Source organism: Lonchura striata, chromosome 20 (genome assembly GCF_046129695.1).
Source record: "Lonchura striata isolate bLonStr1 chromosome 20, bLonStr1.mat, whole genome shotgun sequence".
Classification (NCBI taxonomy): domain Eukaryota; kingdom Metazoa; phylum Chordata; class Aves; order Passeriformes; family Estrildidae; genus Lonchura; species Lonchura striata.
The window spans coordinates 6,565,908-6,579,131 of record NC_134622.1 but is presented as its reverse complement, the minus strand read 5'-3'; the positions used below and the strand labels follow the sequence as shown (position 1 = coordinate 6,579,131).

The following is a 13,224-nucleotide window of genomic DNA, read 5'->3' as shown; positions in this document are numbered from 1 at the left end:
GGGTGGGTATCGAGGATGGGATCAGTCACTGCAATGAGCACACGCTGCACCAGTGCCTCTGTTCCTGGGGATAAACACCGAAATGCCATTAAAACATTGCCCGGGACAGAGATTCCTGCCTTAATTTTCATTTGCACTCAGGCAAAGCACACTCAAATTCCAAGGAAAGTGAGGAAAAACACTGCAGTGGCTGCAGACCAGATGAGCCAGAATTCCAAGTTTTCACTATCATAATCTTTTATTGCACAACAGAGCCTTTATATCTGCATTTTCTTCTATGTGTTTTAAATAAAAACCATACAGACTATATATTACCCGAACTGAAAAGTCAAAAATATTAAGAAATAATACACTGCAGTACTCACAGTATTGAACACCACGCATCAACATAATTATTAACAAAACACATTTGGAGATAATTCCAAACCCTGATCGTTAGCATCCAGGCTGGATTTTCAAAGGCATTACGGGTTACAATGCATAGACACATACAATTTATAATTCAGCAAAACAAAATCCACTTATAAAAGTCACAGTGAAAGTGGAGGTAAACTTATATTAAGCTTGTGTAAGTAAAATGACTATGAACTGCTGTTCTGGAAAGTGATTTCCAGTTAGAGAATTATATACAGGAGATAATAACAGAACGGAATTATCCTTTGAAATCAGCTTATTTGCAGAAAGATAATGAAAGACTGGAGGTTGTTGGGTTTTTTTTTGTCATAGCCCAAAATTAACAACCATCTTGGGTCCTCTGCGCCGTGTGTAAAAACCTAAAAACACCTTCAGGGCTCAGTAACGCCAACCACAACTTAAAGCCAGTGGGGTCTATAAGTTGTCCAGGATAAAGCAGTCATTAAAAGAAGTGAAAAAAATGAAAGAAGTAAAAGAAGTGAAAGAGTATCCCAGAGTTTAGAATGAGTTAAGGGATCATTTTGTTGCAGTGTCTGCTCTGAAATCTGCCCTTACCTGCCAGGCAGTTGTGTCCCAAGTGACCACCCTGCTTTTCCAGGCAGAAAAGAAAGATCCATCGAGGTGCTATAAATGAGATTCAAGCAGTGTGACCCTGCAAGACTCTCCTGTCCCTGCTGCAATCCACAGCCACTGGCTTTTCTCACCCTTGGATCTCCCAGAACCACGACTCGATGGCTTTACACAGTGGAGGGCTCACAGAAATGGGCAGCACAAGAGCTGAAACCACACACCAAGAACAGCTCTGCAATGGGAGCAAGCGGCTGTGACAGGAATTTTTTCCCTGCTGCCACTTCCATCATCCCCCTCATCATGTCCCAACAATGAGCAGTGAGGATAAACCTGGCAATGAGGGCTTGCAAATGCCAAATGAAGCTACAAAACCTTTAATTATAATGAAATAATTAGCTTTTTTAGGGAAAAAGAAAACAACCAAACTGATCCATCATTATAGGTTAAAATACAAATTAAAAATCCAGCCCATGCCCCACAAGGACCACAGAGGATCTGTATGGCACAAAGGCTTCCCAGACCAAAGCTGGCAGCACCTTCACTTTCCTCTGAGGAGGATGGAAGGTCAGCAAGGAATATTTCAGATTCCTGTGCAGAATATTGAGTATTCAAGTTAAAAGTCTACACCAAGTCCAAAATTATTTTTAGATATTTTTTTAAATACTTAAGCTCAGCAGCCATTAAGTGGCTGCTGTACATAAACACCTTTTCATGTCATTTTTCAGTGCTTCAAAATGGTTATTATTTTTTTATTTTCCTATTATTATTTCCTTTTTTTCCCCTTCCTATTTCACAAGCATAAAACAGATGCAGAAACATTTCATGTGCTGTGGAATTGGCCAGCTCACTCCATATGAGAGCTCCCTTTGATCCCTGTTAACAACCACTCCACGATGGATATAAAGGGAATGTTAAAAACATTGGTATTGTCATGTTTTTTGTTCACACACAGCAATGTAAAAAATATTTAACAATTCTAATTTTAAATACACATCCCTCAACTGCCCCACCATTCCTCCAATATTCAAATTGACAGGAGACCATTTATTGCTCACAAACACAGGGATTTGGGAGTGTGAGAATGGAAAAATGGCTTTGTAGATGATAAAGTGGCAAAAAAAGCTAAGGGAGCACAGAAAAATATGCATTAGCAAAAAAAAACCTTGTCTAATATCATCTGACTTTAAGTCTAAAATAAAGTTTAATATCACAGAATGTAAAAAGAGTCAGTAATAAAATAATATACACTAAATATTCTCTTACTCCTGTTAATAGGAACATACAGACAGGATTTTCTTATTTACCAAAAGCCTTTGTAAATGACCTGATTCTAAAGAGCTTTTTTCTTTTGTAGATATTGTAAACATTTAAAATTTCTAAGGCTAAAAACAGGCACAAGTCTTCCATGAACAGTTATTATTCCTAAAAGCATTAAGGAATATATTCCAGATCTATTCCTTTTGATAACAACAGAAATAATTGAAGTACAACATTATAATTCACAAGGTTGATTCTTAATTAAAAAAGAAATACAGCTTAACCCTGACAACAATTAATAATATATAAGGAATATTCTTTTTTTTTTTAAAGTACCTAGTACATCAAAATGACATTTCCAGAATCTTTGTGCTGGGTGTGACTCAAACTTTATAAAGCTGAAAGAGGAACTAAAATATTTCTAAGAGGGTAAAACTGAAACGTCAGCTTTAGTAGCACCCCAGATTCCCAAAAATGCAGGAAAAATCTGCAATTCCATCCTGGAGCCACGTGGTTGGTGGCACCTTTTAGCAGATGTTCAGCCACTCCCCTCCATCCTTTGCATGAGGTGATTTTGTTTTGTGCCTCGTTAAGGTACCTGAGCCAACAGTCTGATTTCAGGCTGCTTTTCAAGTTTCCAGAGGTTTTCCCAACCCCTGCCAGCAGGCTGATCCCAAGGAATGTGAGCAGCAAGGCAACTGCCAAGAAGTGTCCTTTTAGTGCCACCACACTCACCACCAGGTGAGATCCTGAAAGAACATTTGTCCTCTGGAAGTCCTTTCATCACTTTGCTGAGCCACAACTCATCACCAGGTGAGTTCTTGAGAGATCTTGAAAGAACATTTGTCCTCTAGAAGTCCTCTAACCCCTTGATGTGCCACCACAAGGCGATCTTGAAAGAACATTTGTCCTCTAGAAGTCCGTTCATCACTTTGCTCAGCCAGAACTCACCACCATGTGACATTGAAAGAACATTTGTCCTCTAGAACTCCGTTCATCACTTTGCTCAGCCAGAACTCACCACCATGTGACATTGAAAGAACATTTGTCCTCTAGAAGTCCTTTCATCCCGTAGCTCAGCCCTAACTCACCACCAGGTTATCTTGAAAGAACATTTGTCCTCTGGGAGTCATTTCATCACTTTGCTCAGCCACAACTCACCACCAGGTGACACTGAAAGAACATCTGTCCTCTAGAAGTCCTCTCACCCCTCGATGTGCCACCACAAGGCGAGCTTGAAAGAACACATGTCCTCTAGAAGTCCCTTCATCCCTTAGCTCAGCCACAACTCCCCACCGGGCGACCTTGATAGCACGTTTGTCCTCTGGGATCCTTTGACGCTTTTCTCAGGCCAGCCTCACCACCAGGTGATCTTGAACTCGTAGATGGGCCGCTTGCAGTAGTAGTGGTTGATGAGGTGCTTGTCGCAGACGCCGATGCACTGGTGGTCCACGGTGATGCCGCGGGCCGACAGGTCGGTGACGATGCAGTGCAGGAGGTCGTAGACGTCGGCCACGGCCTCCCAGGGCCCGAAGGACACGTCCACCTCGCAGTGGTGCTCGAAGAGCTTGGCCTCGCTCTCGCTGCGCTCGAAGCGCAGCGAGTTGAAGTGCGGGCACTCGTAGGGAGTGATGGGCATCTCCTCCTTGAACACGCACACCTTGAGCTTGGCAAACCTGGCCTTCCTCTGCATGGCCCGCAGCTTGGCTATCTCGATGATCCGCTCCAAGTGGTCTGGAAGAGAGAAAGACTTGAGGGTCCCGACGGGTGGCCGAGGAAAAGAATCAAAAGCAATTATTTTGTGTCAAATGGTTCACTGCAGTTGTTCTCAGCATATTAGCAGCATGTAGCAAATCAATCTCAGTTATCTGGTGAGCTTGGTGGCCTTATTATATCAAAAATACATATTTTAACATATTACATAATTATATAATTTAAATGGTATGTATTTATAGTCTATAATTACATATCATAATTATATATACTAAAATTATATATAATATAATCTATTATATAAGATATATAATAAAATATAGCATAGTCAAATCAATCTCGGTTATCTAGTGAGCTTGGTGGCCTTATTGCATAAAAAATATAAATTAATATATTACATTATTATATAAATTATATATATTATATGATACACACTATATAATTACATAAAATACAGAATAATCGAATCAATGTTGGTTATCTGGTAAGCTTGGTGGCCTTATTATATAAAGTATATAAATTAAATATTACATATATTAAATATTTTATTAAACATTTATTTAATATTTACATACTAAATATAAAATATATACATTTATATATAATATAATTATAATATAAATATAATATTATAAAATTATATAAAATTTAGAATAATCAAATAGATCTCAGTTATCTGGTGAGCTTGGTAGCCTTATTATATAAAAAGATATATAAATTTATTATATAATGATATTATCCATTATCTGTATAATATTATTATATAAAATACAGAATAATCAAATCAATCTTGGTTATCTGGTAAGCTCGGTGGCTTTATGATATGCCCAAGTTATCTGGCCTCACTGCAAGGCCAAGTTTATTCACTTGCAATCCTGACAGAACAAATGCAGACAAACCCTCTCATTTAATAACATTACAGCCTCATCTTGCTCCCTTTTAAGCACAGAAATCCCCACCCTGGGATGCAGCAGGATGTGGAGACCTCAAAGATCCAAACAGCATAAAAAATACAGAATAAACTTCCCAGCTGCAATGGGATCATTCTGGGAGCTGAGAGCAGACTGAAAGGTTTAACACCGGAATCCCACTAGAAGAAACAGTCAGTGCTATTTGTTTATTTACCTTTGTAATATGGCATTAGGCCCAGGAAAGCTTGTCTAACTTTTTCTCCTTTAAGAGGCTGGATATCCTCTAGATTGTCTAGCAAGGGTCCTATGGAATAATACTGAGCTTCCTTGTACACTGACCTCACTCGCTCTCGGGGGGGCAGGTCACCAGATCGTAGGAAGTTTAGTATGTCTCTAAAAAAAAGAAAAGGGGGCAAAAATATCATTAACAAACACATTTCTGCCAAAAGTGCTGCAGGTGGGAAAGGACAGGAAATGCTAGATATTCATTGTTTGCTCTATTGAGACAGTAAATGAAATAAATGGGCCATATTCCCAACATTTGTTTGTAAAACTGTTTGCCACGTTCGGGTTTCCAAGCCATTATTTCACATTTTGCCTCAGCTGATGTCAAAACTCATTTGAAAAAATATCAGTGGATTTTAAACCAAACATTCAATGTGGAGGAAACCATTTATAACACAGAAGAAGCCAGAGTGTTTCATGGGAAACAAATTGTGGTCACTGCATTTCAAATTTAGGTCTGGGACAAAATAAACTTTTGCATTTTCCCAGAGAATCATTTTCATGGACATTTTATTCCACACAGATCCAGCTGAATGGATGGGACATCTGCAAACGAGGTTTCTCATCACAGATCAGGGCCAGTTACAGAATAATAATCAGATTTTTTTTAAAAGTGAGAGAACATTTCCTCATAGTTCTGAAACACTGTTCAGCAACAGGATTTTTTGACAGGGAAATAAATCACTTTTTAAGTATTAACCAACAAAACCCTTATCAAATAAACAAAAAAATCACTTTATAAGTGTTAACCAAGAAAACCTTATCAAATGAAAGAAGCATTACTGCAATCTTAGAATGACAACAAATACAGCACGTGCTAATGTGGCCCTCTGTTCCAGCTGTATTTTCAACTGAGGTTGATAATATCACAAATTAATTGATTTTTCAATTGCCTCATGTAAAGACAATTATTTTAGAATAAACACAGTGGCTTGATCTATCTCTGTCCCAGATTATGGTACAACACAAAAGCGCTTTGAAAATAATTCAATGCTCCTCTGTTAAAGGCAATAAGGAAATGTCTATAAAGGGACAAGAAACTTGGGAGAAATTGCAATGTGTTCTTTGGGCAAAGACCTGAACCCATGAATACTGATCACTTTTTTTAGCAATCTCACCCCAATTCAAACATAGCATTAGTAGTCATGGTTAGTGTAAATAAAAATAAAATAAAAGCTGAACAATTAGGAAGGAATCCTGGAGGTGAAGGAATACAGTACTACCAACAAAAATAATTTAGAAAAAGAAATTCTTTAAAGGCCTGTGCTTTATTTTAGCAGTTATATCCTGTTTAAAGATTGAAACGTCATATTTTCAACTGTGCAAGAATCCTAGATTTATCCCTTCCATTCCCTCTTCCTTACAGATACTGAATATCAATTAAAACCCAGTGCTGTGCAAAGGAGTTTCCTATTTCCAAACGCTTCTTTAAACCATCAAAACAACTTGATACCTTGAAAGGAGATACTCTAGGGGAGACAATGCACAAATTCGAGGAGATACTCTAGGGGAGACAATGCACAAATTCAAGGAGATACTCTAGGGGAGACAATGCACAGATTCAAAGCATTTCTTGTTTTTCCTTTCCCATTGCACAACCAACAAAGAATTTTTAGTTGCAGTTACTCCTGTGATGCTTTGAAGGCATGCAATGTTCAATGCTGCGCTTTAAGGGGGGAAAAAGCCTGTTAAAAACAAGTTTAACACTAAGTTTTCAGTAAGAGCTTCCCAAGCTTGCCCTGAGGATCGGTACATACCCGAAGTAGGTGCCATCCCGGTCGATGAAGTACCTGCCCTCGGCGTCCGTGGGGATGTAGTGCCTGCCACTGAACATGGCTGCCAGCATGGTGTCCTCGTACCTGCGCAGCGTGGACAGTCTGGTGGTGAAAAACATCCCCCCCACGTTCAGTGGGACAACTTCTGGGAACTGCAAAAGCAACCAGGACATCAGAAAGGAGCTGCCAGTCCTCCGCAGGTGACAACGGGCACAGCTCCCAAAACGCGCTGCAGTTTGCCACCGGGACAAAGGTGTGGTTACTGACCCACTGCCACGGGTCAGGGAGCTCTGAGGAGGAAAAATGTGGATGCTTTGGCTGCTGGGAGGAATCGGGGAGTGGTTTAATTGTAGCTGGGAATCTGAAACAGCAGAAATCACTCAGCTGGAATGGCAGATATTTGAGATATTAATGCCTCCTCTTGGCTCTTTTGGGGAAAAGGAAAGAACAAAACAAAACCTTTTCCCCAGCCTTACACAGAGAGAAAAAATAAGGGAAGAAATCTTAGGTCAGCCTTGGGATTTGCTCTCTGCTGCTCCCTTTACACAACCAGATTCTATTATACACTGAAAAAAATTGCATTTGTTTACATCAGGCCTAAAATCTTACTATCACACTCAGACTGCCTTAAGTACCAGAATAAACACTTTAATTGCATGTCTCAAGTCCAAACCTGGATGGAACTTGTACGTGAAGCTGCCGAGCTACTCAAATGCATTTAAGAGAGAGAGTTTTATTCAAACGTGTTAAGCGAGCTGAAGGAAATCCTGAATTCTTCAGCACCGGAGCAGTCTGTGCTGCCGCCATCACCCCCGGCCCAGGTGAGCTCTTACCTGCTGAGGCAGCAGAGGCAGCGCTTGCGCTGCCTGGGTGGCGGTGGGAGTGGCCGGCTCTTGGAAATCATCCTCTGCATCCGAGCTCGACATGGCATCATCCGGGGTGGCACTGACTTTGTTCTGCCCCGTGACTACCACCATCCCTCTGGCTCTGGGGAGCAGCTCTGCTGGGTAGGAGGCCGTGGCAGTGCTGAAGGGAGACCCAAATTAATCGCCCAAATCACCCCGATCCCCGGCGCGCTCCCCGCAGCGGCCGCGTCACCCCGAGCGCTCCCAGCGGCAGCGTTATTCCCGGGAGGAGGAGGAGGAGGAGGAGGAGGGATGCCAGGCACCCCGGAGAGGGCTGCGGGCAGGAACGCCGCTGGCACAGCTGCTCCAAGGCCCTCCAGCCGCGGAGCCGCTGGCAGGGGCTGGAAGAGCCCGGCATCCATTGGCTGCACGGTGCAGGGAGCGATTGGCTCCGGCGCGGCTCCGCAGGAAAATGTCATTTGCTGGGAGAATTTGGGTGGCCGCTGTCGCAGCCTGTCCCCCGCCAGGGGCGGGATGCAGGAACACGGCGCTGCCAGGGGCGGGATGCAGGGACGCGTCCCTGCCACATTGGCGGCACCCGGCCCCGTCTGTCACCTTCAGCCGCTCGCCGGCAGCGGGGAGGGCTCGGCTGGGCTCTGGAATTCCCTGGGAAATGGGAAAACCGGGATTTCTCAGCAGCCAGGGAAAGCAGGCGTTTCCCTGCCCGCTGCATCACATCACACCACGCACGGACGCGCACGTGAGACACGAGTATTGAACTCTCCTCAGCACGCTGCTAATTAATTATCGATTGGATTTAACACCTCCAAGGCTTCTCGGTCCATCCTCAACGGGAGAATGGGATGCGCTGAGACACTGCATGATAAAAATAATAATTGAAAGAGCCGACTAGCAAAGAGAAGCCCGCTGCTCTCCTTACACTGCATTATGTAAAATCCCTGTTCCCAGGGTGTCTCCAGCAGCATCGCAACTCCCTAACAAAGACATTCCACCACCAGAGGCTCTACCCACCTCCAAACCTTCTTTCAAATCACTATAAAACATAGAAAGACGATTATTTGCAAAACCACATCTGGCATATTTATTTATTAACTAAAGGATGCTTCCCCTCAAAATCAGCAAGAAAAAAATGATATAAAATTTTTTAAATCTGCCTTAATAATTCTGCTAACAGACATTGTGCACACCATTAGATCTCAGCTCTTAAAAGAAATATTGAGTTCAGAGTGAACCCAGAGACAGAGCTGGGATACTCCTGAGCAAAACAGGTACTTTGCACAGACCTGATCAGACCAAAATCTACAGTTCTGTGGGAGTGTCCACAGCCTTCTTTCCCCAAAATTCGGAGATGAAATCTAGATCCTGTTTAACACCCTAATAAACATAGATAAGAAGCTACTGTGAAGTTCTAAACATTTTTGTTTAAGCTGCAGCTCATTAATAGGGTTGGCTCAGCTCAGAGAGGGATTTAATTTCTCTACAGTTCATAATCATTTTTCCACCCCAGTCCAGTGCACAAGCAGATGAATAAGGATGGAAGTGCTTCTGAAGAGCCACACCCTATTAACAATTTTAATATTTGTCCTATAACAATCATCATTAGTTACCATACAACTCAACTATGCCTCACAAATAAAGAATAGACACAATATAAATAAAGGAGTATTTTGCTAGGGATTCCTTTAAGGAGGTAAACAAATTATCAGCCAGACAGAGGTTGCAGAACAGAATTTATAAGATGCACAGTCAAAAATTGAGAGTGAGCCTGTATTTCCTGTGAATGTGTTATTTATAAAGCTGCCACCTGACACCAGTGCTTTGGCTGCTATTTCTAGGTTTCTTTAAAGTGCTCAAAAAGAACACAAGATTGACCAAAAATGTGTTGTCTGCATTTTTTCAAGGATGTCCCAGAGATTTCACTTAAATGAAGTGTAGTGTGAATAAACACTCACTCTATTAACTATATCAGCATTATTGACCACAGAATGGGTTTTTGGGGTAACTTCATCCATTTGGCACTGCACCAAAAAGGGCCTCTTTCCTAACAGAGCTAAAGGCTGAGAAAAAGAGATTTTTCTCCCTCTTTCATAATCTCCTTCAATATGACACCAGGGCTTAAGAAAAAAAGCCATGAGACAGCATTAATTATGTTCTGCTCAGGATTACCAACCTTCTCTGCCATTGGAACAACCCCTCAATAATGAGGTTTAGACTATCATGAGACCAGGAATTTGAAAACAAGCTTAGTGGCAATAAAAAGATCAATGACTGACAAGTTGAACCTGTTTTGTGACGTTCATTAAAAGGTGAGTGAAGTCCCTCTCTAGGCTGGCTTCACCTGTTCACCCAGGGAGCAGTGAAACAGAGCTGTGCTGCCAGGAGCAGAGTCCTCCTGAAAGAAAAGCAGAAGTTAATCTCTGCATTTCATGAAGAAAACACATCCATCTGAATCCCAGAGTAGTTTGGATTGAACTGGACCTGAAGGATCATCCAGTTCCACTCCCTGCCACATCCACAGACCAGGTTGCTCTAAGCCCCATCCAAACCTGGGCTGATCCTTTTCTTTGCACTTAAAGCACGTGCAATAATTATTTTTAACTATGTGCAGAAATGTTCCCTTGTTAAATCTCTCATTAAATTTACGGAATTTATTTATTTAAACTAAACAAATGCCTCTATTTCACTTTCAAATACATCTAGGTCTAGATCAATAGTTAATGGGAAAACACCACCAATAAACACAATTATAATCAAGTCAAATATCACATCAGCAGCATCCAACTCTATCGGAAATGCCTCCTTCCAGTTCTTCCACCTGTCGTCTAAAAGCAGGGATTGCTTCCTGGAGCTTTGTTGGGGACAGCTCAGATATTGTTCCACACACAGCAGAAAACCTCAGTAAATGAGCTGGCCCTGCCAGTTTGGCTTCATTCCTCAGAGAATGACAGCAACCCTTGAATTGGGCTTGATGCTAAGATTTATAAAAGCTTTCCAAGGTTCTGCTGTTCTCTCAACTTCTCCATATTGGTTTCAACAACTTTTTCTTAAATACCTTCTGAAGTTGCACTAGTATTGGCAAAGTTACAAACCCCAAAGTTACAACCCCCCCCAAAAAGTTACATAGCAATAAAAAAAATGACATAATTGTTCTACAGTCAAAAGGCTTTTTAATCAAGGTTCTGATGTATCAACCCATCACAGGAGTCCCAGACAAACTCCTGGTCAAAGGTAACTCTCTGGGATGTGCTTCTTTTGGGAAGATACCAACTGCATTGTTAGAAGGCTCCCCCTTTTTAAAGGGAAACTGGGGTAGAATGAGACCTGATTTAGCAGTGTCTGCATCACCAACTTCAAGAGACACAGATGACTAAAAGGTTTGTGTGAACACGGAGGGAAAAGACAACATCCAGTAAATTCCAGTGAATCTGTGTTAGAACAGCGAAGAAACATTTAGGAAGAAGGGCAATAAATCGTGTGCTCAGAGCCAGCTCCGAGCAGCACGGGCATCACCCACAGCGGCTGCACGGGGCACCACGAGTCGGGCAAATAACCAGCAGTTCATTAGAAACTAATTAAAAATCAACTCGTAGCTCTCACCTGGCCAGGGTGACACTGCTGGCGAGTGGCTCCCCTCGCCCCTCCAGCCCCGCGGCCTCCCCGCCGCTCCCTCACCTGCCGCGGGGCGGAAGCGGCGCCGCGGCCGCGGGGAAAGCCCCGCCGGGGGTGGAGGGAGGGATGAGGGAGCGATGAGGGAGCGATGAGGGAGCGATGAGGGGAGCGGGGCCGGCCGTCCCCGCCCGCGCTCACCTGGTGCCCGCCCGCGGCCGCGGCTCCGCTCGGGCCCCGCCTCACGCACCCATCCGGGTCCCGGCGGGAGGAGCCGCCCGGGCGGCCCCGGGCTGCCCTCAGCCGGCTCCGGGGGAAAGCCCCGGTGCTATGAGGGTCCATGAGCGGGTCTGGCTCCGAGGGAAAGCCCCGGTGCTATGAGGGTGAATGAGCGGGCCCGGCACCGGGGCTGCCCTCAGCCGGCTCCGGGGGAAACCCCCGGTGCTATGAGGGTCCATGAGCGGCCCCGAGGGAAAGCCCCGGTGCTATGAGGGTGAATGAGCGGCCCCGGGCTGCCCTCAGCCGGCTCCGAGGGAAAGCCCCGGTGCTATGAGGGTGAATGAGCGGGTCTGGCTCCGAGGGAAAGCCCCGGTGCTATGAGGGTGAATGAGCGGGTCTGGCTCCGGGGGAAAGCCCCGGTGCTATGAGGGTCCATGAGCGGGTCTGGCTCCGGGGGAAAGCCCCGGTGCTATGAGGGTCAATGAGCAGCCCCGGCTCCGGGGGAAAGCCCCGGTGCTATGAGGGTCAATGAGCGGCCCCGGGCTGCCCTCAGCCGGCTCCGGGGGAAAGCCCCGGTGCTATGAGGGTCCATGAGCGGGTCTGGCTCCGGGGGAAAGCCCCGGTGCTAACGGGGGTCAATGAGCGGCCCCGGGGCTGCCCTCAGCCGGCTCCGAGGGAAAGCCCCGGTGCTATGAGGGTGAATGAGCAGCCCCGGCTCCGGGGGAAAGCCCCGGTGCTATGAGGGTCCATGAGCGGGTCTGGCTCCGAGGGAAAGCCCCGGTGCTATGAGGGTCCATGAGCGGGTCTGGCTCCGGGGGAAAGCCCCGGTGCTATGAGGGTCCATGAGCGGGTCTGGCTCCGGGGGAAAGCCCCGGTGCTATGAGGGCCCATGAGCGGGTCTGGCTCCGGGGGAAAGCCCCGGTGCTATGAGGGTCCATGAGCGGGTCTGGCTCCGGGGGAAAGCCCCGGTGCCATGAGGGTCCATGATCAGCCCCGGGGCTGCCCTCAGCCGGCTCCGGGGGAAAGCCCCGGTGCTATGAGGGTCCATGATCAGCCCCGGGGCTGCCCTCAGCCGCCCGCCCCGCGCCTTCGGCGTCGCCCTCACGGAGCCACGGAGCGGGGGCACAACTCCGGCGCGTCCACGGGCCGAGGAAATAGAAATATTTTGGCAACAACTCCTCTCCAAACCGGCTCCCCTTGAATCACCGAGGGGAGCAGAAATTGAGCCACAGCAACCGTCCCAAAAATCCCTTATGGAAATAATAATGTTCCACATGGTATCCTAAAGATCGAAGCTTTAGGAGACAACTCACAGCAGCGGTTTTCCCCCAGCAGAGAGTCTCTGAAAAAATTGTTTTTAAGGAACAAATTTAAGAGTCCAAAATTACCTACTACCTGCAGTAAACAAATCTCATGTTATACCTTTCAGTGGGACACTCAAATTTACTATTTCTTCATCAAGCAGCTATTAAAAGAAACCAAAAAGCATTTAACTATAAACCTTAAAATAACATCCAAACCCAGGACACGAGATCATATCTTCCCTCACATCAATATATTGAATTATAACTAACACATCAATATCTTGAATTATTTAAATCTTAAGTT

General features: G+C 44.8%; 1 protein-coding gene across 3 annotated transcripts; it reads right to left on the bottom strand.

The window, feature by feature from the left end:
- Positions 1 to 219: 219 nt before the first annotated feature.
- Positions 220 to 11,656, bottom strand: KCTD7 (potassium channel tetramerization domain containing 7). 3 transcript variants are annotated; one of them, XM_077787500.1, is made up of 6 exons: positions 11,599 to 11,656; positions 10,074 to 10,183; positions 7,759 to 7,951; positions 6,908 to 7,077; positions 5,080 to 5,258; positions 220 to 3,975 (listed from the first exon to the last, which is right to left on the bottom strand). In XM_077787500.1, exons 3-6 carry the CDS (start codon positions 7,900 to 7,902, stop codon positions 3,599 to 3,601), a joined length of 870 nt encoding a protein of 289 aa, XP_077643626.1. In that variant the 5' UTR covers positions 7,903 to 7,951; positions 10,074 to 10,183; positions 11,599 to 11,656; the 3' UTR covers positions 220 to 3,598. The 3 variants fall into 3 exon arrangements, with proteins under 3 accessions (XP_077643626.1, XP_021406490.1, XP_021406491.1); XM_021550815.2 differs by lacking the exon at positions 11,599 to 11,656 and adding an exon at positions 11,389 to 11,469; XM_021550816.2 differs by lacking the exon at positions 11,599 to 11,656 and adding an exon at positions 11,389 to 11,469 and having other exon boundaries at positions 5,205 to 5,258.
- Positions 11,657 to 13,224: the final 1,568 nt, after the last annotated feature.